This window comes from Periophthalmus magnuspinnatus, chromosome 6 (assembly GCF_009829125.3).
Source record: "Periophthalmus magnuspinnatus isolate fPerMag1 chromosome 6, fPerMag1.2.pri, whole genome shotgun sequence".
In the NCBI taxonomy this organism is placed as follows: domain Eukaryota; kingdom Metazoa; phylum Chordata; class Actinopteri; order Gobiiformes; family Gobiidae; genus Periophthalmus; species Periophthalmus magnuspinnatus.
In genome coordinates, this window is record NC_047131.1 from 8,284,625 (window position 1) to 8,310,980 (window position 26,356).

General features: G+C 38.6%; 2 protein-coding genes across 2 annotated transcripts in view; one reads left to right on the top strand and one right to left on the bottom strand.

Moving 5' to 3' along the window:
* The window catches only part of cftr (CF transmembrane conductance regulator), a 57,644-nt gene extending 35,143 nt beyond the window's left edge, over window positions 1–22,501 (bottom strand). The window contains exons 1-6 of the mRNA XM_033968096.2: window positions 22,196–22,501; window positions 18,507–18,617; window positions 12,864–12,972; window positions 10,346–10,561; window positions 4,536–4,625; window positions 733–896 (exon numbers count right to left, since the gene is read on the bottom strand). Of these exons, the coding sequence (XP_033823987.1) occupies window positions 733–896; window positions 4,536–4,625; window positions 10,346–10,561; window positions 12,864–12,972; window positions 18,507–18,617; window positions 22,196–22,248 (743 nt within the window). The 5' untranslated portion in view covers window positions 22,249–22,501. The remainder of the gene's footprint in view (window positions 1–732; window positions 897–4,535; window positions 4,626–10,345; window positions 10,562–12,863; window positions 12,973–18,506; window positions 18,618–22,195) is intronic.
* A 1,893-nt stretch (window positions 22,502–24,394) lies between these two features.
* The window catches only part of asz1 (ankyrin repeat, SAM and basic leucine zipper domain containing 1), a 32,550-nt gene continuing 30,588 nt past the window's right edge, over window positions 24,395–26,356 (top strand). The window contains exons 1-3 of the mRNA XM_033968315.2: window positions 24,395–24,449; window positions 24,816–24,930; window positions 25,995–26,097. Of these exons, the coding sequence (XP_033824206.1) occupies window positions 24,832–24,930; window positions 25,995–26,097 (202 nt within the window). The 5' untranslated portion in view covers window positions 24,395–24,449; window positions 24,816–24,831. The remainder of the gene's footprint in view (window positions 24,450–24,815; window positions 24,931–25,994; window positions 26,098–26,356) is intronic.

Below are 26,356 nucleotides of genomic sequence, written 5' to 3' on the forward strand. Positions count from 1 at the left end.
ATTTAAATTTACTACAAACTCCCCCCAAGCCCATTTTTTTATCACAAACCTATAAGAGCTGTGTAGTCATGTCTCCATCTCTTCATATTTAAGTGTTAATATAAAGCTTTATCTGTATTTTTTAGGCATTAGATTGAGCAAAACAAAATATCGGCCTGTGTTGGAGATTTAAAGCCGATACGCTAAATAGTCCAAATGTTGGCCAAACGAAATATAAGCCAAACGATACATTGGCAAAATGATATATCAGTCTATTTTTAGTAAAAGGTGCAAAACGAATTGGTAAAAATAAAAATAGAGGTGTGCAGTGTAAGGATGATAATGTGAGCTTGATGATGTACACAGACTTACATATTACATATACTACATTAACTACATTAGCAGAGCTGTGGCATCTGGAAACTGAGGAACAAACCGGAAAGTCTTTGACTGCCTGTGTAAACTATTCCCCCTATAGCTCTGCTGCACAGGTTGGGACATACCGTGCTTCTAAATTAAATGAAACAATAATACAAGAAGGCACTGCTTTTACTTTAAATTTTGGAGGAATTTGTGTTTCATGCTGTACATTCGGATATCTTATGACCCCCAGTGACCCTGAGCACAAAATCAGATTACAATAAAGCATGAAAAAACAACTGGACACAAATACCAGAGGAGCAGAACCAGAGGAGCAGAACCAGAAAAGCAGACAGGTGCAGATAGGAGCAGACAGGAGCGAACAGTTCTTACCGATGAGGGCCCATCTTCTGGGAGAGCCAGGCCTGGATGATGCCTAACAGAGTGAGAGCTGCCAGAGCACAGAAGCCATTCACCTCAATGAGCTCCCAGATCAGTCCCACACACAGGATGCACTGGAGCGGCGTGATCCACACGAAATGAGCCAAACCTAAACTCTAAAAACAAAAGGGAAGATTTGTCAGATTTCTGTGTCAAACTGGATACATTAAACATAATACAGACATCAATAATAGCATACTATACAATAGTTTAATAGTTAATTTATAATAGTTTATTTTTCATATGCCGTAGTCAGGTGTGTCACTCTGATGCTCCGTTCAGAACAAAGACTTTATTTACATAGCTAATGCGCTATGTCCAAGTGAGCAGGGCACAAAGCGAGTCCTACACTCTACATGATCCTGTTTTTCACAATTGTATCCCTAAATCAAGCAATGCTCCCACTAGCGTTACCAATGAGCCATGATAGCTGTCAATCAAACCTTTTGCTAAGCACCTGCCCCCTGCCAAACCAGAAGTGGGGGAGGTAGATTAGCCGGCTAACTCCTAGCCTTGATGAGTTTCATTTGACTGGAGCCAAACACTATGGCTGACGTCAGGTGACACATGTGACGAAGATGACCTTTACACCCTGACCTCCCTCACATTTTTGATTATCAAAACATTTGTCAAAAAAGAAAGGTGGCAATTTAATCCTCAGCAAGTATAGCAAGTCCAATTTCTATCCAATTGAAACTGTCCTATTAGAATGTATCTACTTGGCTGGTAGTATTTACAGTGAAGACAGTGTTGTAAGACTGGTTTAGTGCTTAGAATTTGTACACAAAGAGTAGAGTGTACAGAACATTCAGTCCAGTGCTGCTTATTTCCTCTCATGAAGTGTTAGCCTGCACCTTTGCTCATTTTCATCAAATTGGTCTATCAAATAATTTAATACTGAAATGAGATGAGAGAGATGGCGCTTTTCAACATGAGGGAGAATCATTTCTGTTGAAGTGAATGTCGTTTTGGTGATAATTGTCTCTGAGCTGATGACACCATGTCCCCACATTCTACAGCCCCCTGAGACCTGGCACTGGGCTTCACAACCACACCAGCTCTGCAAGCTAAAGATGCTAAAGAAGCTAAAGATGCTAATAAAGCTAAAAAAGCTAACACTAAATCAAGATGCAATTTTTCTTTTCCAACACAGTTATGCAGAGCAACATGCACATTGTATTGGTGGCTATGCTAGCAAATACTTATTTTTGCTATGGCCACCAATATTACTTCACAATCAAGTTATACATGCTCTATATGCAGAATTTCTTTTTTAGAGCTTGCCACCTGCTTGTTTCCATGAAGATGTTCTTGTTTTCCTTGAAATGTTCCACACTATGGCATCAAACTGATCATTCTCAGTTCGATGAGAACTTACAATAAGAACACATGGTATTTCAAGGTATTGTAGAACAGTAAAACACCCCTAACTGAATAAATACTAGCCAAGACGTGAAGGTGATGTCACTTGAACTCCTTACATTCAACTGCTTACCTTAAAAACATCCTGAGATGCAGTGAGGTCGCTCTATCTAGACTTTCAGGATCAAATCTAGTCTCTTAATCCTTTGCGTCTGTACAAAGTGTTTCTTATCTCTGTCTTTTAAAGTGTTTTATTCACATTTCCCTTGTTTTATCCTGTACCCCCTGCACTACCACACACCCACAGTCTCTCTGAGCACTCCAGGGCTCAGAAACACAGAAAATAAACCCACTGGTATAAAAATCATCAAACCAGGCTCAGGCTGAAAGACTCAAATCTGTACAAGTGTACCCTCCAGCTTCAGTCTGAGCTGTAAGAAAACATGTGGAAAAGATCAATTACTGCACAGCAACAAACATTTATGCAGGAAGTACTTTGGACAGTTATTTTACTACAAGTATGTAACTTCTACTACAAGGTTAAAGAGTTTGAACAAGATGTTTTGGGCCTGTGGTAATAAGGTTGGATGATTTGGTGAGAATACAATTTTATTGTGATTTAATTTCTGTGTTGATCTGCACCTGTCATATCGTAATGCACACATTTTTATCTTGAAGGAGGCTCTATGCTTAAACAAGGACACTTTTTCGACACCCACTACTCCTACTGGTCAGCCTTGGCAATACTCAGAGTGAGTGACAGGTGGATTTTACCAGTCGCAGTGAAGTGTGAACATTCTGAAGAAGTAGATTATATCAGTTACTGCTTCCAGGAAATATAGCGATACTACGAAAACATCAATGGAAATACAATCAAAATCATGACATACATTTTTCAGCATATGACCCATCCTTACTCTGCAATAGTTTCAATGTTTTTGTTTTATTACTGAAAAAAATGTAGGGGAAAGGAGGGGCCAGTCTTTTTCATCGCACAAAGAACACGGACTGTTTCTCTTCATCTAAACAGAGAAATTGAAACATCAACGCTAACACATTGATCCCATGTGAGGGCATTTTGAAATCATCAGCAAGTCTGTTGAAGGTGTATGCACTTTTAAAAACATGGACAAGCACTTTGGCTCAGGGATCAAATGTATCTTGAGGCTTCTGTGTGAACTGACCCAAACGTAATAATCCTATACAATTATAACCTCAATCACAAACATTTAGGTGTGAGACAGACCGTACAAAAGATTCCATGCGTGATTAATGGTGGCTTGGCAAAACTGACAAGTCTACAGCCCTCTGCATCATATTTGTTTCATTTTAAAACAATTAAAAGTTTCAGACACTCCTGGGTAAGAAGCACTACTGGTGCCACACGATTTCTTCACTTTGGATCACCTATGGCTAAAAAAGTAGCATATTATATGTGAAACAGTCTCTGACAGCTGGACTAGTCCTGACTAGTTTTGTTTGATTTTTACTTTTTTGGTAATATCTTGTATTTGCTGACTAAAAAACTAAAACAAATTATAATATATAAGTAATGAGCATAGTAGTATATATAATATAAGTAATGACTATAAAAACTAAAAACCTAAAATTACATTGATTTTCGTCAACTAAAACTAATAAAAATGTTATTATGTTGTTGAATTAAAATACCAATATTTCTGTCAAATAATAAAAATGTAACATACAGCAACACTGTACATGTCCCATAAAGCAAGTGTGTGGTATTCTTCTGGTAGTCTCTCCAGTGTGTGCTGGGTCTGCCCCACGGTTTCCTCGTGGTGGGACGTGCCCGGAACACCTCTCCAGGGAGGTGTCCAGGAGGCATTCAGAATAGATGCCTGAGCCACCTCAGCTGGCTCATCTCAGAGTGGAGAAGCAGCGTCTCTACTCCGAGCTCCTCCCGTGTGACTGAGCTCCGCATCCTATCTCTAAGTGAGAGCCCAGCCACCATGCAGCGGAAGCTCATTTTGACGGCTTGAATCTGCGATCTTGTCCTTTCAGTCATCATCCAACACTCATGGCCATAGGTGAGGGTAGGAACATAGACTGACCAGTGAATCAAGAGCTTTGCCTTTCGAGTCAGCTCCTTCTTTACCACAACGGTTCAATACAGCACCGATCCGCCTGTCAATCTCACACTCCTTCCATCCCTCACTCGTGAACAAGACCCTGAGATACTTGAACTCCTCTACTTGAGGCACGGACTCTACACCCACATGGAGGTGTGTAATTTGGAATTTTATGTAAATTTTAAAATCAGTTTTAATCAGTAATTATGGGTGAGCCGTGATGAAATGTAGTCTTAATACCTTCACTATGAAGAGCATGAACAGGTGTGGTGTCAGATTATGTGGGTTGTGATTGGTTCTTACCTCGTCGAGTTTGTTGAGATGTGCCGACATGAGGCTGACCAGCTGACCTGTGCTGATTTTGTCCAACACCCGACTGGACAGCTTCAGTGTCTGCGAGGTCACAAAGGGCAAAGGTCAGGGGTCACACAGATACACAAAGGGCAAAGAGCGGAAACTGGGGACACAGACATTTAGCAAGCTACCTTACCTTCTGTGACACTCAAACAAAACACTGTTACATTTGGTATAACATTATTATAAATTATATGAAGAAATAGAAATATAACTGTATCTAAACTTGCAGTATAGCTTTTCCACTGTGTTGTGATACGGTGAGGACACTCATTTAAAGTGTTTTATTCTATTAAAATGCCTTTCTTGCTATATATGCACTCACCTGAAGGATTATTAGGAACACCATACTAATATGGTGTTTGACCCCCTTTCGCCTTCAGAACTGCCTTAATTCTACCTGGCATTGATTCAACAAGGTGCTGAAAGCATTCTTTAGAAATCTTGGCCCATATTGATAGGATAGCATCTTGCAGTTGATGGAGATTTGTGGGATGCACATCCAGGGCACGAAGCTCCCGTTCCACCACATCCCAAAGATGCTCTATCGGGTTGAGATCTGGTGAATGCGGGGGCCATTGTAGTACAGTGAACTCATTGTCATGTTGAAGAAACCAATTTGAAATGATTCGAGCTTTATGACATGGTGCATTATCCTGCTGGAAGTAGCCATCAGAGGATGGGTACATGGTGGTCATGAAGGGATGGACATGGTCAGAAACAATGTTCAGGTAGCCCGTGGCATTTAAACGATGCCCAATTGGCACTAAGGGACCTAAAGTGTGCCAAGAAAACATCCCACACACCATTACACCACCACCACCAGCCTGCACAGTGGTAAGAAGGCATGATGGATCCATTTTCTCATTCTGTTTACGCCAAATTCTGACTCTACCATTTGAATGTCTCAACAGAAATCGAGACTCATCAGACCAGGCAACATTTTTCCAGTCTTCAACTGTCCAATTTTGGAGAGCTCGTGCAAATTGTAGCGGAGATGAGTGGTACCCGGTGGGGTCTTCTGCTGTTGTAGCCCATCCGCCTCAAGGTTGTGCATGTTGTGGCTTCACAAATGCTATGCTGCTTTCCTTGGTTGTAACGAGTGGTTATTTCAGTCAACGTTGCTCTTCTATCAGCTTGAATCACTCGGCCCATTCTCCTCTGACCTCTAGCATCAATAAGGCATTTTCGCCCACAGGACTGCCGCATACTGGATGTTTTTCCCTTTTCACACCATTCTTTGTAAACCCTAGAAATGGTTGTGCATGAAAATCCCAGTAACTGAGCAGACTGTGAAATAGACCGGCCCATCTGGCACCAACAACCATGCCACGCTCAAAATTGCTTAAATCACCTTTCTTTCCCATTCTGACATTCAGTTTGGAGTTCAGGAGATTGTCTTGACCAAGACCACACCCCTAAATGCATTGAAGCAACTGCCATGTGATTGGTTGATTAGATAATTGCATTAAGGAGAAATTGAACAGGAGTTCCTAATAATAGGAATAGGTAGGTGAGTGTGTGTGTGTGTGTGTATATATATATATATATATATATATATATATAATCACAGTGACATAGATTAATTATCTAGTTGGTAGAGAGTCAGACCTATTGACCGACAGTTTGGAGGTTTGATCACAGCTTAAACAGGTGAATACTATTGTGTCCTTGGGCAAAACAATTAACCCATCTGATGTATGAATGTGTGTGTATGGGTGGAATGTCTTCTTTATGTAAAGCTCTTTGAGTGCCCATTAGAGGTAGAGCAGCACTAAATAAATGCGACCAACAGATAACTTTCTTAAATGGAACAGAGCAATGGGTCAACTAACACAAACTTTCACTATAATTTTTTTCCCCAGATTGAACTGGAGCAGGGATGTAACCTGCACAAACATATACAAGGGCTTGCAAAAGTATTCATCCCCCTGGAACTTTTTCACATATTGTCACATCACAACCACAAATTTAAATACATTTTCTTAGCATTTTATGTGAATGAGCAACACAAAATGGCACACAAGTGTGAAGTGAAAGCAAATATTTGACTAGATTTCCAAAGTTTAAAAAAAATAAAAAACTTAAAAGTGCAGCATAAAAAAGTGTTCAGCCCCCTTTTTCTTGAATGCAACCAATTGCTTTTAGAAGTTTCCTAATGATTTTGGAAAGATTGAATGTTGACCTAATGACTGAAAAGAGTCCACCTGTGTGTAATCTTGTCTCAGTATAAATGCAGCTGTGCTGCGAAGGCCACAGAAGTTTGTTAAGAGTGTTGGGGAATGAACCACAAAATGAAGTCAAAGGAGAACACCAAACAGGCCAGAGAAAAAGTTGTGGTGAAGTTTAAAGTGGGGCTTGGATCTAAAAAGATTTCCCAAGCGTTGAACATCTCAAGGAGCACTGTTCAATCTATCATCCAGAAATGGAAAGAGTGTGGCACAACTGCAAACCTACCCAGACATGGCCATCAACCAAAACTTACAGAATGAACAAGAAGAGCACTCATCAGAGATGCAGCCAGGGGGCTCATGGTGACTCTGGAAGAGCTGCAGAGATCCACAGCTCAGGTGGGGGAATCTGTTCACAGGACAACTATTAGTTGTGCACTACACAAATCTGGTCTTTATGGACGAGTGGCAAGAAAAAAGTTATTGTTGAAAACCATCCATAAAAAGTCTCATTACAGTTCACTAGACGTCATTTGGAGGACACAGGAAACATTTGGCAGAAGGTGCTCTGGTCTGATGAGACCGAAATCAAACCTTTTGGCCTAAAAGCAAAACGCTACGTGTGGAGGAAAACTAACACTGCATATCACTCTGAACACACCATCCCCACAATCAAACACGGTGGTAGCAGCATCATGCTGTGGGGGCTTTTCTTCAGCTGGAACAGGGAGGCTGGTCAGAGTCGATGGGAAGATGGATGGAGATAAATACAGGGCAATCTTGGAAGAAAAATCAAATCATCAAATCTGACAGAGCTTGAACTGTTTTGCCAGGAAAAATGGGCAAAAATATCAGTCTGTAGGTGTGGAAAGCTGGTGGAGACATACCCCAAAAGATTTGCAGTAATTGCAGCAAAAAGCAGATCCACAAAGTATTGATTTAGGGTGGCTGAATCCTTTTGCACTTTTCAGTTTTTGTTTTTTTTTTAATCTGGAAATTATGTATAATTTTCTTTCTACATTACTTTTTCACATAACATGCTATCTTAAATCTGTGGTTGTGACTTGACAACATTTGAAAAAGTTCCAGGGGGATGAATACTTTTGCAAGTCACTGTACAGCAGTGAACAATGGAAGTATTTCACTATAATGTGAGCAGGAAGGTTCCAGTGAATACTGAAATAAAAGACACTGACATGAGTGTTTTGTGCTGCAGAGTGAGCATGTGCAGAGGCTGTATATATTAAAGTTATTAAGATAACTCAAAATGTATTATTTTAAACAGTCTGTTTCTAGTTAAATGTGGATGATCTGTGCTGACTGTGAGCTGAAGGGCACTGGTCTGAGCTCATAGAGAATCTGTATCTTATCTGCTACAGTGTGGGTTGTTTTGTTCCTCACAAAGACACAAAGACACAAAGAGAATGAAACGCAGCTGAAAGGACATGTTCACACTGCACTTCCCAACTACAACTATGTTTAATTAAAATAAATTAAAAAAAAAAATTATAATATAAACTAAACACATTATATTTTCACACAGATTTGATCGCTTGGCATCCTTAAAGAATTGAACTGTATGTAAGAGTTGTTTATGTTATAACTTGGGGTTTGGTTCTCAAAACAAATGTCCAATCAGAAAGCAGAATGAGCCTCATACGAGTCTCTCATTTAGGTTGCCAGTTTCAATGCTGAAATCCAGTTTCCAGTTGTGCATGATAACTTCACGATATAAGCTAAAAAAACAAAACAAAATTGGCTCTAAATATAAATAAGGACATGAACTACAGCAGTGGTTCTTAACCTGGGTTCGATCGAACCCTAGGGGTTCGGTGAGTCAGTCTCAGGGGTTCAGCGGAGGTCAAAACACGCACCCGACTCATATGATTAGCGGACTGCGAGCGTCTCCAGACGTTGGCCCAATTCAACAAAAGCACCCTTTGATGTGTCCATCGAAGTACCTGCCCAATTTAAATGAGCTGTTTGAACACTGCTCACGCCTCACAGACCCAGCTCACAGTCCTGCGTAAAGACACAGCCCTGATTTTCAGACGCTGTGCGCAGGAGCTGGAGGATCAGGAGGACGTAACTTTCTCCCGTCCCTCATGACGCGCTAAAAAGCTTGTCTGTAGATGTATAATGAAAATCCTGAAATCGCCACAGAAATCTATTTAATGTAGTAACAAGTTTATTATATCTGTGATAGATCTGCTCTTGTCTCCGCAATGACGTATCACGTAAAACACATCAGACATGTCACCCAAAAGTAGAGCCACAAGCGAATGAAAATGAGCCAAAACAAAAGTCTTTGGAGAGCTTTTTAACAAAGGGGGAAAGGCCAACTGAGGAGCCAGAAGAGGAGCCTACGACCTCCAAGAAAAAGGAAGATAAATTTAAGAGACAACACCAGGAGTCCTACTTAAATATGGGTTTGTCGCCACAGGTGACTCTCACACGCAGAGTCCGCTCTGCGTAATATGCGGAAAAAACAAATGAGGCAATGAAACCTTCAAAACTGCTTTGGCACATGGAGACTAAGTACCTGGGATTAAAAGATAAACCTTTTTTGAAAGAAACTGTGGAGCAGACTAGACATAATCACACTGTGGGTGTCATTGTCTCTCATCACTCCTCGATGGGTCCACCTCATCCCAAAGACACAAGTGCAGGACTCCCACTGATGCAGCGGTTTGGTGAGTTGTATTTTTTATGCACTTAACTTACTTTTGCCATATTTATCTGCCACGTGTAGAAGGCATGTCCGTGAAAATAAAACCTACATTATTCTGTTGCATTATTATTATAATTATATACTTTGTTATCTTCATTTTAGATGTCAAAAAGTATTTGCGGCTCCCAGTGTTTTATTTTCCGTGGAAACTGGGTCCAAATGGGTCTTTGCGTGTTAAAGGTTGTCGACCCCTGTAGCATGATGGAAATTAGGTGATGAGTGTGTGTTAAAATGTTAAAAATTATAAATAGCATAAATACAATAAGTTCATTATTGAAATACATAAGGTTCAAAATTTAAATAATTTCAGTGTGGTAGAATTAAAAAAGGTCATGTCTTTGTAAAATGGTATGTATGTAATTTGTTGTGAGTTCATGCATTTTATTGGTTTTATTCTTTGAACACAGTGATGTTAATGCACGGTTCATTTTGTGCACCAGAAAAACATCCATATGTCTTGAATTTGGAAAAAAAAAATAATAATAAAAAAATAAAAAAATAAAAAAAAAAAAATATATATATATATATATATATATATATATATATATATATATATATATTTTTTTTTTTTTTTTCTTTTTTTTTAATTTATTTATTTTTTCAATAAACAAGGGTTCGGTGAATGTGCATATGAAACCGGTGGGGTACCACTGAACTACAGCCTGTAGCTTTGTGGCTTTGTGCCATCAGTGGACTTTTTGGTTTTTTTTTAACTGAAAGGACAATTAAGTTATTTTTTATCCATGGGTGTCAGAATATAGGACCGTTACAATAGTTGTAACAATTCAAAACACATTATTATATGTTTAAAATCTTTAAAAAGTCCTGAAAATGTTTCATATAACATGTTGTGGTACCTTCTTGTATATCAGACTGAAGAGTGCTATCCGGATTTGCATGCCCAGGTGGTGTAGTCCAAAGATGGCTGGCTGGAGAAGCATAAACCGGGCCACAAACAGCAGGCAGAGCCCCAGGGCCAGGTAAAACCCCTGCTCTCTCTCTGGGGCGTGAAATGGGTCGAACGAGGCAATGATCCGACCCAACAGCTGCGGCTGCACTGTCTTTGAGGCCTCCTGAGAAAACAACAAACAATATATTTACTAGGGTTGTGGTTGAGTAAAGACATTCTTGTTGGACTAAAGACGTGTGCTACTGATCAATTAAAGAGGGGGCATGGCCAAAGCTCTCAAAACTATGTACTCACAAGACTACACCTGCAGGGTAAGTTCATGCAAAAACTAATATTTATGCAGATCTCTTCGCACCCGCCCCTCACGGCTCGTCCCGCAGGTGGTGGATACACGGGAGGATGGCCCCACGTCACTCCTTCGGGCTGGGCCCGGCCCCGTGGGGAAAGGCCTGGCCACCAGGCACTCGCTGCTGAGCACCCACCTAAGGTCTGGCTCCAGGGTGGGGCCCCAGTAATGCCAATCCGGGTGACATAACTGGCCTCGTTCTTAAAGTCATTATGAGGGCTTTTGAACCGCCCTTGGTCTGATCCATCTCCAAGGACCTGTTTGCCATGGGTGACCCTACCAGGAGCATGAAGCCCCAGACAACATAACTCCCAGGATCATTTGGGTGCTCAAACCCCTCCTCCACGTTAAGGTGGCGGTTCAAGGAGGTTTTTTGTTTTCCAGTGAAACTCATGGGTGGTATTGTGTCTCATGGCTCACCACCATTTTCAAGCGATATGGGAAAGAAAAAGGATCTCTCTACTGTCATAAAAAGAAAAACTCATGGTGTGGCTCCCATACTGAGAACCTTTGTAGCATCCTCAAGTGAAAGATCTATGAGGGCGGGAGGAAGTTCACATTCAAGCAGCAGCTCTGGGAGGCTATTCTGACATCCTGCAAAGAAACTCTCCACAAACTCACAAGTTCAATGGATGTAAGAATTGTGAAGCTCCTATCAAATAAGGGGTCCTATGTTAAAATGTAACTTGACCTGCTAAGATGTTTGGATTGAAATAACTTTTGTTTATTTTTCAATTAGAAGTGTTAGCATATTACTGAAATCAAATGACCATTTTCAGTTCTTTACAACAATAACATGGTATGAAACTCTGTTGTGCATAATAATTTAGAACAGTGCATTTTAAGTTTTTATTTTTGAAAAAATATTGTTATCATTGGGAGGTTTGTTCAGTAACAGCTGAATTGTACTCTTAAAGTTGATGACTTGAAAATTATGACATTTGTCACCTATACTGACAATTTGGCAAGATCAGAGAAAAATATAATTTGCATAGTAATTTGGAACGCAGTGTATTGTGCTTATGCCTGGTAAAGTGGCCCTGGGTGCAAGAGAAGCAGACACGGGTACAAGAGAAGCAGAATTGTATCAAAATTTAAAAACAAAAAACAAAGTAAGTACAGCTGTCAAGTTACCAGCTGGACACGAAAGTTACATCATCACTCTATTGTTACTGAGTTATTTACACAAAGTTCGTTCTGGGTATAAGAGAATCATTAGATCATTAGTTTGTTCTGCAGAAGGTTAGGTCCAGTGTTTTCTTAGTGACAGCTCCAGTCCTGCCTCTCTGTGTGCTCAGCTGCTAAAATCTGATAATTATGTGATTTCTGGAGCTTTAAGATTATTTAAATAACATGCAAAACCCAAAATCTGATGTGAGTAATAATTCAGACCATGGTAAAAAAAAAAAAATTGCATGATTTTGCTGTTTACATGTCATGTCATGACAATGTGTTGAGACTATTGGCCTCCATATTATGAAATGATTTGTGTTTTGGGTAATGTATAAAATTGTGAAGATCACTGTCACTTTTATCCCAATCTGCACCTGTAATTGCTGTCACCTCATTGGTCCATAACTAAATCCTGCTGACATGCCCATATTCACTGAGCTGAAGTTATAATGTGTTTGTGGATGAATGAGGCCAGTAACTTCCAATAATCCAAAATTAGGACAAATTTGGGTCCTAGCTGTTACCACACAACACTGTTCATGAATGTCAGTACTGTTACTTCATAGGTCCATCAGAACCTCGAAGTAGAGGAGGATGGTAATAATCAAACACCATATTTTGGACAGTGATCAAAATTAAATGTACATTAAGCCAATCTGCGCCATCGGCCCCTCCGACCACCAATCATTCACGCACACATCACTTTCATACTAGGCAATGTGGGCGAAGTGTCTTGCCTCAGGACACAACGACAGAACTTGGTCCGTGTGGGACTCGATCCTCCAACCTTCGGGGTTGGGGGACCAAAGCTCTAACCACTGAGCCACTGTTGCCCCTAATAATCCCGTTGGCCACTAGCTGTTACCGCATTAGTCCATACCCATCAGTGCTGTAACATTACTGATTCATTTGTTTCTTACCCAGAGTGCAGTACTGTCAGACTCACCCCAAGGTAGAGGAGGATGCCGAAGAAGGCAAAAGGTGCCATGAAGCATCGGGCCAGAGCTTTGAGCAGACGAGGCTTTTTGGCTGAGACCACCTCTCGATCCCATTCCCTAAAAGAAGAACAGAAATAAGCAGAGCACATATAATTTAGAAATAAACTGATGTGGATTTTTTGGAGCCAACACCGATATCTGATATTTGGCCTGCTGCTGTGGTTGACACCAATATTTAGCATTTAAAATCCATAACGAGATCCACAAATGTATCTTACATTGAAGTAAAGATCACTTTTGTAAAAATAATAACAAAATGTATTTACCTGTGATATCAAATAATTTGTTACATGATCGTGTAAACATACAACCATAGAACTATCTTCTATTTAAATTGTTTGTCATGAGTCTCTTTAAAAATCTAAATCTGAAGCACTGAGGTAACACTGAGATGAGACATGAACACACAGACACTGGAACAGAGCAAAGACAAAAATCATATTGAACATCGGCTGATACTGATATCAACAAAAACTGGTAACAATAGCCGAACCAATATATCACCCAGCCCTAAGACAATACACTCAAGGGCTACTCAGGGACGCCTCTCCACAGACCAGGCCTGTTACATGGCCTTGTGGCGGCACCTGTGTGTCTCCATGGTTCAGTTAAAGGCATACTGTGTAATATTCTAGGAATCTAGGCAAAACCATGTCAATTTTATTTGTAAAGCACATTTAAACAACCACAGGTGACCAATGTACTGTACAAGTAAGTGTATACATAAGACAATACAATAGCAAAAATACACAAAAATACAGTACAATATTAAAGCTAAAAAAAAAGCTACAACATAAGGTGACCTGGTTGACATTCAATTAAAGCCAAAGCAAAAAAAGGGTGTTTTTAGTTTAGGCTTAAACTGCTCCACAGACTGAGTGGACAAGGCTGTACTTGAAGGCACACATGAAACACACTGCTTCTTTTTGTAACATTATGGGAAAGTCAAAAGACGTCAGCCAAGCCATAACAGGAAGAGAATTGTGGACTTGCACAAGTTTGGTTCATCCTGGGGTGCAATTTCCAGATGCCTAAATGTGCCACGTAATATGTTCAAACAAATATAAGCAAGTATAAATGCCATGGAAATGTATAGCCATCATATCCCTCAGGATATGTGTTCCAGAGATGAACCTGCTTTGGTCAGAAATGGGCATAGCAATCCACATTAAAACGAGTACTGTACCAACATGGACTGAAAGGCCACTCTGCCAGAAAGAAGCTATTACTCAAAAAGAAAAAAGTCAGATTACAAATGCTCACAGAGACAAAGGCCTTAATTTTTGGAGACATGTCCTGTGGTCTGACAAAACTAAAATTTAACTGTTTGGCCATGATGAGGATCATTACATTTGGAGGAAAAAGGGGGAAGCTTGCAAACCTGAAAACACCATGCCAAATGTGAAATACGGGGGAGGCAGCATCATGTTGTGGGGTTGTTTTGCTGCAGAGACTGGTGCACTTCACAAAATAGATGGCATTATAAGGAAAGAATATTATGTGGAAATAATGAAGCAACATCTCAAGACATCAGCCAAGAAGTTAAAGCTTGGATGCAAATGAGTCTTCCAAATGGACAATGACCCAAAGCATACTGCCAAGCTGGTTACAAAGTGGCTTAAGGATAACAAAGTTAACGTTTTGGACTGGCAATCACAAAGCTCTGATCTCAATCCTATTGAAAATTTATGAGCAGCCCTGAAAAGGCATGGGTGAGCAACACGGCATACAATCTTAGCTCAGTTACTCCAGTTCTGTCAGGAGGAATGGGCAAAAATACTTGCCAACTAATTTGAGAAGCTTGTGGAAAGATATTCAAAACATCTGACCCAAGCCATACAAAGGCAATTGTACCAAATACAAATGAAATGTGTGTAAACTTCTGACTTTGAAGAAAGTAATGAAAAATTGTCTAAAAAACATTTCTCTCAATATTCTGACATTTAGCTAATAGAAATAATTTTAGTAATCCTAATTGATCTAAAACAAGAAAAGTTTGGTCTGATTTCATGTCAGACATTGAGAAAGAAAAGGATATCTGTCTTTTTATATATTGTATGTAAACTTCTGGTTCAAAGCATGGTGATGGTGTTCTTTAACATTCCTTCAGACAGTGTCTTGACAAGTATTTTCATTGAGCCACAGTTGCGAGAGAGCCTTTGTGCGTCTCAATGAAGATGAAGTTATCGTGTATAATACATTGCCACAAGTCACATCAAGATAATAACACATCAGGATAATAATCGCACAGGTATTCCTGCGTAAAGAGCTCAAAGTCACCAGAAGTAGCTGAAAACAGAGAAGCAGTTCGAGTTCATGGAGTCTACAAGGTGCCCAGTGGTGCACAGTTTAACTTGACTCTGAGATACTGTTATGTAAAAGAGGACAGCAAAATGATCAGAGAAATTAGTTTTAAAAATCACAGAAATATGAACATCCATCAGAATTTAAGGTTAGTCTCGTAACAAAGTCTGTAAAGTAATTTATAAAGCCTTGGTTGATTTTAGGGGGGGGGGGGGCGATACATCATGACGCAAAGGACTTTGTGGTTGGATATAATGTATTGGATTTAGCAGCATATTGAAAGAAACATTGTAACATTAAGACGTTAAGATATTCATTATTTTAGCTGTGTAGATTGATAGTAACCAATCAGAATCCATGAATTCCCTGTTACTTTTCTTTACGACCTTAATGTAGTTTGTGATTAAGCCATGGGTTGTGTTGATGCCTCCCCTGCAGCGACTCATGTCTGCAGCTGTCCATTCACTTCACACTGAATGAGACCTGCTGCTTTGTCCTCATGACGGATCTCTGTGTTTTTCAGCCAAAGAAAAAGAATTTAAAGTTCAGTTTCCCAGAATTCCTTGCATCTGTGTTAGACAAACGAGCCACGCACCATTCAAAGCTGTGGTCCCAGTGTAAAGGTCAGAATGTAACTACAGTAAAGAGTTGGCACCAAAGTTACAGAGAGATACAGGGGCTAAACCAGGACAAAATAGAGGATAAACCAAGAGAGATAGCAATTGGAAGACCAATTCCAATACCATGATGATCACTGAAAAACACTATTTAGACAATAGAATGCAATTTTTGAAAATTAAATAATTTGTATTCCCATGTGTCCTTCAGTATCCCTCAGTCATCCAGATAGTTTCCATAGTGGTCCATGGGCGTATCCTAGTCTATGTGTCTCATACCACTGAGATCATTCTAAAACTATTCAGGAAAGGTTCATTTCTGTTCAGTGAGTGTGACTTTTTTAGTATCGATACCTGTTCAAATGAATAACTAGTTTCAATACTAGTTGTAGTATCGATTAGCATCTCTTTTTCTATATTTTGATAACACTAGATAAGAGTAGGGTTGTCATATAGCTACATTTTAATCTATAAATGAATAATATTATTTTAGGATCAATAACTATCTGTGTGGAATAGTGGAGAATGTTTTCATATTTTAAAATATGTCCTTTAAAAAATTAATAATGAATAACAATAACAAATACTAATTAAATCATTAAATATACATTATGTATCTGTCTGTGGCATGTCATCTGCATGATTCCATAAAAACTGAAAGTCAAAACCATACTTCAGAACATTCTCCATGGAGATAGATATACAAGTTCTATGTCATGCAGTAGAAGATTATAGCCAAAGCAACAATAATTCCTTGGAAACAAGGTCCTCCGGTCCTAATAAGAGTAAAGTTTGTAAAGGCTGCTCAGAGTAAGGACACAAGTTTTTCAGTGCAATAAACACAAAAAACAAACAAAAAAATAAACAAAAAAATAAACAACAACAGAAAACATGATTTTATTTTATTTTATTTCTTTAGCTAAAAAGTTACATGCTGTGGATTTATTATATCTATGACTTAATATATATGATAATATTCATTTATAATCCTGTTTAGTGAGATTATCCTGCTTTAGGTTTATTGTTTCAGGGGTATAAATTTGTCTTCTGTGATGTTTAGTCATAATTTACTGCAGCAGTAGACCACATTGTTGGTTGTTTTATCATCGTTTCTCATCACGAGACTTAGCAAGAACTATAAAATATTACATAACTTTGCCTTACAGGAAAAAAACAGAATCAGGTGTAAACCAAGACTTAAAAACTAAAGCATTGTCCTACTCCACTGGCACATAATGTCAAACCTAAATCAGGTCTGACCCTACAGCTTCAACTTGGTCCACAACAAGGACTTAACCAAGATTAAACCAGGTCTAAACCAAGACTCAAATTATCCTAGAATCCCCTTACCCTGAACCAAGTGTAACTGTCCAGTCTTCACCCGGTCCACAACAACATCTTAACCAGGACTAAACCAAGACTAAACCAGTTTTAAACCAGGACTAAACCAGGGCTTAACCAGGGCATATCCAGGTCTAAACCAGGTCTAAACCAGGTCTAAACCAGGACTAAAGTGATTCTAGAATACCTTACCCTGAACCAGGTCTAACCCTCCAGTCTCAACCTGGGCCACAAAAAGAGCTTTACCAGGTCTAAACCAGGCCTAAACCTGGTAAAAAGAAAAAGAAAATCTGTCAACAGGACAAAGCGTTGTAGGAGTGAAGACGTTTTGCTGCTCATCCAAGCTACTTCTTCACTTCTAAACCAGGTCTAAATAATGTCTAAATCAAGTCTAAAACAGGATTTAACCAATGACTAACCAGGTCTAAAGGTCTAAACCAGGGATCCTAGAATCCCTTTGCCCTGATATTCATTCACTGTCCTCTGTGGTGTGTTTGTTTGGACACACAGAGAAAATGGCGGCCCATATTTTAGAGCTGGGAGACAGTAAACAGCTGAAAAGGCCACGTATGGAGTATAAATATTAAACATGAGAATCACAATAGTAAAGATTATTACGAAGATTACCTCCTTTTAGGACCAGGTTTTTGGTTTCAGGTAACATAACACTCTATATTACTATATATTTAAAAGGTGCACATATCATATAACTAACATTATTGGAGTAGGAGTAGGATCCCCCATTTACATGTGTCCATGGAGATGTTTACCTTGCCTAGAGTGCTTCATAGTATAGCAATAAACTTAGACAAATAGGTCAAGTTACAAATCAGATCTGTAGAAAAGCGACACACACAATAAAGGCCTGTTTCCACTTGTTCGCTTTGGAACAGATCTGAGTGGGCTGAAAGTGTCTCCATAGTCTAAAGTGAACCATACTCCCCTGTTTGAGAGGTCTGAAGCAGACCCTGGATGGAGATCGGCCATAAAATTACTAGTATAACTGAGATACAATTTAGATTTTATTTATTAGATTAATATTAGTTATGTTTGGGTGACGTCAGTGTCTCACGGAGCAGCCCCTGGACCCGGAGCCGCCATGCCTTGAGTATTGAAACGCAACTCGGATGGAGGGAGCCAAACCAAACCCGCTCCACAGCAGCCCCTAAGGGAACCATGCCAGTGGAAAAGAGGCTTAAGAGTGTAGCTTAAAAATACCTTGAAACCACGGAAACAACATCTGCAATTGAATACATGCAAAATACGTATGCTGTGATGTCATCTGAAACCCAGCAATACAGTACAAGGACAATATTTGCTGATATTTACCTCTCCAGTCTCTCAGACAGGTTGTCTGCATGGTCGAAGGATGGGGCTTTGTATACATCTGTGAGCTCGAGTTTCTTTGTGAAGCCTTTTCTCAACAGCGGAGATGTCCACCTGAAACAGACAAGAAGAACTTTTAAATAAGTACTTTTAAATATGTTTGGACAATCACAATGCAAATGGTATCAACCTCATTAACAGAATAAAATATAAACATGTATTGATACTAAGCAGTGACATCAAGCTTGGGGTGTTTTACATGTACACACACTCTAATATTTGGTTGGACAGCCTTTAGCTTTGTCATACTGGATATTGGATCGATGCCTGCTACTAGTACATCTTACTGATGTGCCTCTGATCATGACATCTTAAACCTTGCCTGTGTGAAAGTTTGAGTTAGTTTGTGGAGGGTGGCACTGAATGGCAGCATGTCCAGGGCAAAAGTGACTACAGAGAGGAGGTGGGTAGGATAGCCAAAATATATAAACATATACTTTTGATGTAAAATGTGAAGTCAATGTATTTTGATATAGAAACAAATCTCTATACCACTGAATTACAGAAAAGCCTTTCTTTCTGTACTGAATTATGGAGATCTAATACGCAGACTTCATCCTCTACTTTGAAATCTTTCGATCCTCTCTTTAACTCAGCCCTTCATTTCATAACAGTTGATGAATTTAAACCCATCTCTGTTCACTCTATGAAAAAGTAGCTTGGCCATCGCTCTCTGTCAGAAGAGAACAACTGTATAAAATGTATTTATAAGGGAATACTTGATAGACTGCCTGAATATCTCACTTGTTTGTTAAACTTTGATACAGGAACTTTTAATACAAGATCTAATGATTGTCTATGCACTAAAACTAAAATGGGGAAAAAAGCTTTTGGATACAAAAATGGAATACATTTCAAGGACAAGCAAAACTGGATAGATTGGTGCAACTAATGCACTTTAATAATCTGGTGTTTTTAATGTTTTAAAGAGACTTAGGTAGTTGTTTGTTTGTGTTTGTTTTTTGTTTGTATTTACAGGGGACTCATGAAAAGACAAGTCTGAGAGCTCTCATTGGACTCTCTCTGTAGAAATAAAAGATAAAGAAAAAGGACAAAACATTAATAATCAACAACATTTGATATTACATGGAAAGACCAAAAAATGCCAAAAACTAAAATATTTAAAGTTTCAAAAAAAAAAAAAAAAAAAAAAAAAAAAAAATTAAATATATATGAAGCTTGTGACTTTTACACTTACTCATAGTGCAAAAAGTAACCAAAACTTTTTACTCAAGTAATAGTACGCTGTCAAATATATTACACAATAGGGAATAAAAGTGGCGATTGAACGCCATCCTTAGAGGTTCGGTTTCATTACTACTCAGGTACTAATCAATACTAAAACCAGCATCAAAACTAGATACTCATTTGAGCAGGTATTGGTACTAAAAAAGTCCTATTCACAGGATAGGAAAGAATTTTTCCTAAATATCTTTAGAATGATCTTGAGCTGTATCTTTCACACGTATAAGACACATAGACTAGTATACACCCATGGAACCTACCTAGACAAAGGGATTACACAGATATAAACCCGCATGGTAATGTAAAAGAAAGTACTACTATTTAATGCTGAAAATGATATTCTATTGTCTAATCCTTGAGGTACTGGAATCAGTATCAAAATCAAGTTTGAAATTTTAGTTCCATGACAACACTATTCTCTTGTAGGGTTTAAGAAAATTTGAAAAGTGAGTGAAATCTCATAGTCTAAATCTGTAGTTTAGTAAACAGAAACATTCCATAGCAGGAACAATGAAAAGGTTCAGAAGAATGTACAGACAGTGTTAATTAGGTTATGTTTCTGTGGGTGACAATGCCTGTACTTTGTTTTGTAGGTTTAAAATACCTGCAGAATGTTAGATTAGACAGAATTAAGTTTAGTGGCACTGACTTGTGACCTCCATCAAAACACTGGCATGAGTTCTATCTGTGACGTGTTTGACAAGTAAACAAGGACTTGTGATTTTTCTAATAAGCGTTGTGATTGGGATTAGATTTGCAATGTATATCAATAGGATTCTGTTCAGATTCAGTGTTAAATTTTTTCCAGAATTTTTTAAGTGTAATTTTTATTTGAACAGACAATGTACAGAGACATTGACAAAAAGACGAAAATATGAACTAATACAAGAATCACTTTTCAAAATATGTTTGCACAGATATCCAACAGGGTTAGCAGTTTTTATGTAGAATAAAACTGGATATTGTTGTTTGTCAAGAAAATTATGACAAAAAAAATTACAACCTTTGCGATGTGTTAATTGTGTCCATTCAAATTGTGATTTCAATTTTATTATGATTAATCTTGCCCTAATACAGACAACATTGCAAAATGATTACATCTAGCCAGCATGTAAAGGTGCACTATGTAGATAGATAGGATGTTTTTACTTTGTCTGGTATGTTCCACAGTATGGCATTAAACTATTCTATCTTTACGGAGACCAGGAGGGGACACTAACAGAGTTACAAGTCAGATCTATAGAGAGGTGACATAAAGAATGCACTTTTGACTAATAAAAAGCTCTACTTCAATAAATCCAAGATAGTTAAGTTTAATGTCATAATTTGAAACATTCCAGGCAATACCATAACATCTCCATAGCGGTAGACCCACTACTACAAAGGAGACATAGTTTTGCATAGCTACAATGTAGATATTGATATTCACATTAGTAGTTTGATGGGTACATATGCTTTTATTAATGTCATCAAGAGAAGTATCACCAAGTATCACCTAATTGTTCTCTTGAAATAAGGTGTGTAAAACCATTCAAATAACCTAGGTCTGGTCAGAGGACATATAAAGTAGTAAAACTATTCAAATCCAAGTCATTTCATTTCTACCCATGCACTTCAGTGAGAGCAGCAGTTCGGACATGGTTTGAATACTTTTGGTATGGATGAAATCTGTAACTCACGTTTAATAATTTTCTTGTCAGCAGAGTCATTATCTCAGAACAGGACACAAAGTGAAACAGAAATGTCAACAGCTGCAAAAACTTACAAATAACAAAGAATACAGATAGTGTAATGAAATGACACTTAAGTTTTAAAGAAGTCTGTTGTATCTTTTCTCATTATATGACTATTGCTGGCTCCAACACTCATTCAAGCGGCCAACCGGTCAACTATGTTTAATTTGTCAAAACCAGATCTTGAGAAGGATCCTCTATGGAAAACGATGCATATTTGCTGTACGTGATTCGCTCCTGTCCTCTCCAAACAGGAAAGACAGCCATTTGCTTCAATGACAAAACTTTAACAATTCTAATAAATAAAAAAGTTCGATTATTAAGTAGATTATTAACTTAGTAGTGTGCAATATAACTTAATATGGACACACGTGACAAACTTTACGCATGTTTACGCACTGCATCAAATAGTCTGAAACAGGGTTCTTCACAAAGAACGTGGTTGAAATGAACAATATAACTTCATTAAAATGTGTTTTGCGATTAAAAAGGTATTTTAAATGAAACATAATCGATTTTAAACTTCACTCCACCATGCGTAAAGAAGTGACCTCGCTCTCAAGTTTACAAAACGCTCTTCCAAGTCTATATATTGTTAAAATTCAAATTCCAAACTTTATTAACACGTTTTTGAATCGCTTCTGAGTGACTTACCAAAAGAAGTATTTGGACACGAAGTTGGCATCTTCCACGGGCGATTTCTGCATCCTCACGCGCACCTGACCACCTCTTACATTGGTCTCCTTTTATGGGCTTTTAAAATCCTTCAGTTCCGGATGCACCGTTCACTTTACCCAAATAAAATGCGCTTTAAAAGATCATTGTTGCCACATAAAATATCGTTCAAACACGTTGGTAAATTCAAAGTAATCCCAGAAGTTGATGTTTTAGTTGTCGCTTGCTTCTGCTCTGTTTTCGATTCTGCTGTTGCCGGTTACTTGTCCCAAACTTGTCGCATTCAGTGGCACAAACAGGACAGTCCCATCTTTTATGAGCGCACGAGAGCCCGCTGTGAACGCGCACGTCATCCCCAAACATCCAAACACAAGGCGAGAGAAAAGGAGAGACATGTGTGCGCGCAATCTGACGCACGGGGATAAACTTCACTATTAAAAGACCCTGATTCAAACCGAGATACGGGAAACGCCAAGACAATCAATGAATAAGTAAAAGGCCACGTTATTTGTATGCAAATTGAGTTTTACAAATTAGACGCGTGCGTAAAAACATTGGAAGTGCTTCAAAAGTTTAATAAACAAACAATTGAGACTAATTAGATACAAGTTAAAAATATCTTGCCTAAATCTACAACTTCAACACGTGTTTCTTTTTGAAGTGGCCTAACTGTGCCTGCCATAAAGTTTGGAGGAGAAAACAAGACCAACTAATGCGATTATAATAGTAGTAATAGTAACAGAAGCAGTAGTAATAGTAATAGTATGTAGTACTACCATCACACCCAGCCCTGCACTCTCACATATTTCATGTCCTTTTACATTGCTCATCTGGCTCTGTTCATCTGGCTCTACATCTCTGGCTCTGCACCTCTAACTTCCCACTTCTGACCCTGCACCTCTGGCAAAAACAAACACTCTTCCAACAATATATATATATTGTTAAAATTCAAATTCCAAACTTTGTAAATACATTTTTGAATCGCTTCTGAGAGACTTACCGAAAGAAGTATTTGGACATGAAGTTGGCATCTTCCACAGGCGATTTCTGCATCCTCACGTGCTGGACCTTCCTCGCTGGCCCTGGTCCTGTCTACTCCTCTGGCTGTTCACCTGTCTGCTCCTCTGGCTCTGCTCCTCTGGCTCTGCTCCTCTGGCTCTGCTCCTCTGGCTCTGCTCCTCTGGCTCTGCTCCTCTGGCTCTGCTCCTCTGGCTCTGCTCCTCTGGCTCTGCTCCTCTGGCTCTGCTCCTCTGGCTCTGCTCCTCTGGCTCTGCTCCTCTAGCTCTGCTCCTGTCTGCTTCTTTGGATCTGCTCCTCTAGCTCTGCGTCTGTCTGCTTCATTGGATCTTCTTCGTTGGATCTGCTCTTCTGGATCTGCTCTTCTGGACCTGCTCCTCTGGCTCTCCTCCTCTGGCTCTGCACCTTTGGCCCTACTCCTCCGGCTCTGCTCCTCCGGCTCTGCTCCTCCGGCTCTGCTCCTCCGGCTCTGCTCCTCTGGCTCTACTCCTGTCTCTTTCACAAATGTCACATTACATCACCTTTGACTAAACCATTAGAAGCAAGACCTTTACAAATTAAATGTTTTATCTCCTTTTTAGTTTCTGGAGAGTTTGCAGTGAAGGGAGGATCAAAACTGAACAACAACGCATTCCTCTTGGGAACACAGATAAGAAGTCAGTTTGCTCCAGTTAATAATAGATACTGACAGGTGTATAGAATTGTCAAAAGTATCAAAAAACACGTATTAGTCAATACTAAAACTAATATCGAAACTAGATACTCATTTGAGCATCGATTCTGCAAAAAATATCACATTAACAGGACAAAATTTGAGCTTTCCTGAACAATTTTAGTAAGATTTTGAGCTTTATCAGAACTAATATGAGACCTCATGCTAAGATAAAGAAAGTACTATTATTTTCTATATGAAAATTACTATTGCTTAAAAAATGATTGATGATGTTTTATCTCAACTAAACTAACTTTTTTAAGTTTCCTCTTTCTAATCGAATATATTTTATTTTGTGCCATTTTGTTATAATTCTCACATTTAATTTTCTGCTCTTATGAAACAATGGGAAAGAATCCAAAAGATCCAAATAACAGAGCGCCCTCTGTTGGTCATGGCACATCTCTGCACCTCTCTCTGCAGCTCCACCTTCACCGCAGCTTGGTGTGAAGAAAAAAAATCGATAGAAGTGGCTGTGTGGAAGAAGCCAAGAAAGAAAATTATGTAAGCTAACTTATGTAAACAAGATTGCATTTATAGTTTTTTCGTTGTACAGTGATATTTACAGCGCGACATATTCTTTGGTATTTTTTTTAAATAATAAATCGTCTTTAATTCGTCTAACTGTCCCTAGTTGTGAGGGACGGTCAAAGAAAGAAAAGCTTTGTATATTTAGGACCTACATCTAAATATGCAAACCAATCTTTGGTCAACTGCCATCTTTAAAATAAATGTGTATAACTACAGACAAACATGCGGTACTAGCCTAATTGCTAAAGTTAGTCTGTTTTCCGCCTTTCCCTGGCTGCTGTTAGCATTAGCCCCTCACCTGAATTAGCATACTGTATTTGGTTTTGTTTTTACCTCCAGAGCTTCAAAATCCCAGATGTGGTCCGCAGACTTGGCCTTTCCCGCTGGAGACGAGAGTGATAGCAGCGATGAGTGGGACATCGGCCTCTCAGAGAAAAAGCCTTCAGCTAAAAAGGTAAACAATAAAATAACCTTAACTTTGACCAGAATTTTCTACAGCGCGAGATCTGTCTGCTAACGGCTAACCGCTAACGTCAACATGTCAACTGCGGCTAACTGACGCTTTTCTCCATGGATGTGGAAACATTAATGCCATAACATGGAACATTCCAGGCAAAGCAATTAGATCTCCTTTGAGAGCATTTGAAAAAGTTATGTAGTGCAAAAATATTTCTTAATTAATGTGAAAAGCTTGTCACCTAGAACGATCCCAAGGGGTCAGTTTGTGTAATGTTTGAAAGGAATTACATTACAGCCTTCATAAATCAAGCGTAATGTGGATATAGGGCTGGGTATCATTAAGAAGTTGCTGGTATAATACATGCATCCATACTTAGACCACGATATGCATCTCGATACAGTGCACTGTTGATTTGATACAGTATGATACTATATATTTAAAATCGATTTGATAAGATTCAGTGAAAAATAACGGCTTTTAGGACACTTAATGATCTACCCCATTTTCACAAAAAATAAACATGCATTTTATAATTTTTTTAATTTATCTTCCATTTATTGAAGTGAACATAACAGTGCGTTTTGTTTTGTGCATTTTACCAACAAGAAAAGCACGTCAGACTGTCACATTGGCCAGTATTACTCATCCACAATTTATATGAGCTCCATATTTAAATGTACATGGACATGTGCAGTTTAACAGCTCTGAAGGATCACAACATATCTACTAAATGACAACTGTGATACTAAAGGTCTTTGTTAAACCAAAGTTAATATGAAATAAACAGTGAATCAAATGTTCTACATAAACAAGTTTCCTTTAAATAAGCCACACAAATGTAGCGCTGTGACAGAATAATTTGGGAAAATATAAAAAAAAATAATAATAAAAAATACTCTCATATATATCAATACAGCAGCCCACGGTTATTGATACTATATCTTTAAATGAAACGATAGGATATATCATTATTTTTGCATACCCCTGGTAATACAGTTTTTTCTCATAGTTAGACCTCCGAGCCTGTTTTATAATTTGCTTGTTTTATGTTTTAACAGCGAGAAGCTGACACTGCTCCTGCTGAAGATGACCCTGTGTCTTTGTTAAAGAGAGCCATCTATAAAGGAGATGTAGAGACTATGGAACAACTACTGGACAATGGTACAGTATATTAGCCATAGCACAAATGTACCAATCATACATCAAAAATGCAATATTTTAAGTCAAATGTGACTCCTTTTCTTCTCTTATTGATTTATTATATAATTATTATATATGATTGATTTAAAAATTTGACCCTAAAGGAGCTTACTTAAAAGCCCCCATTGGTTTACTAACATGCTAACTGTTTTCTGACGGTGTGACGACACAACCTCAAGCTCCTCTGTTGTCTTTTTAACAGGCGTGAATTGGCAAAATA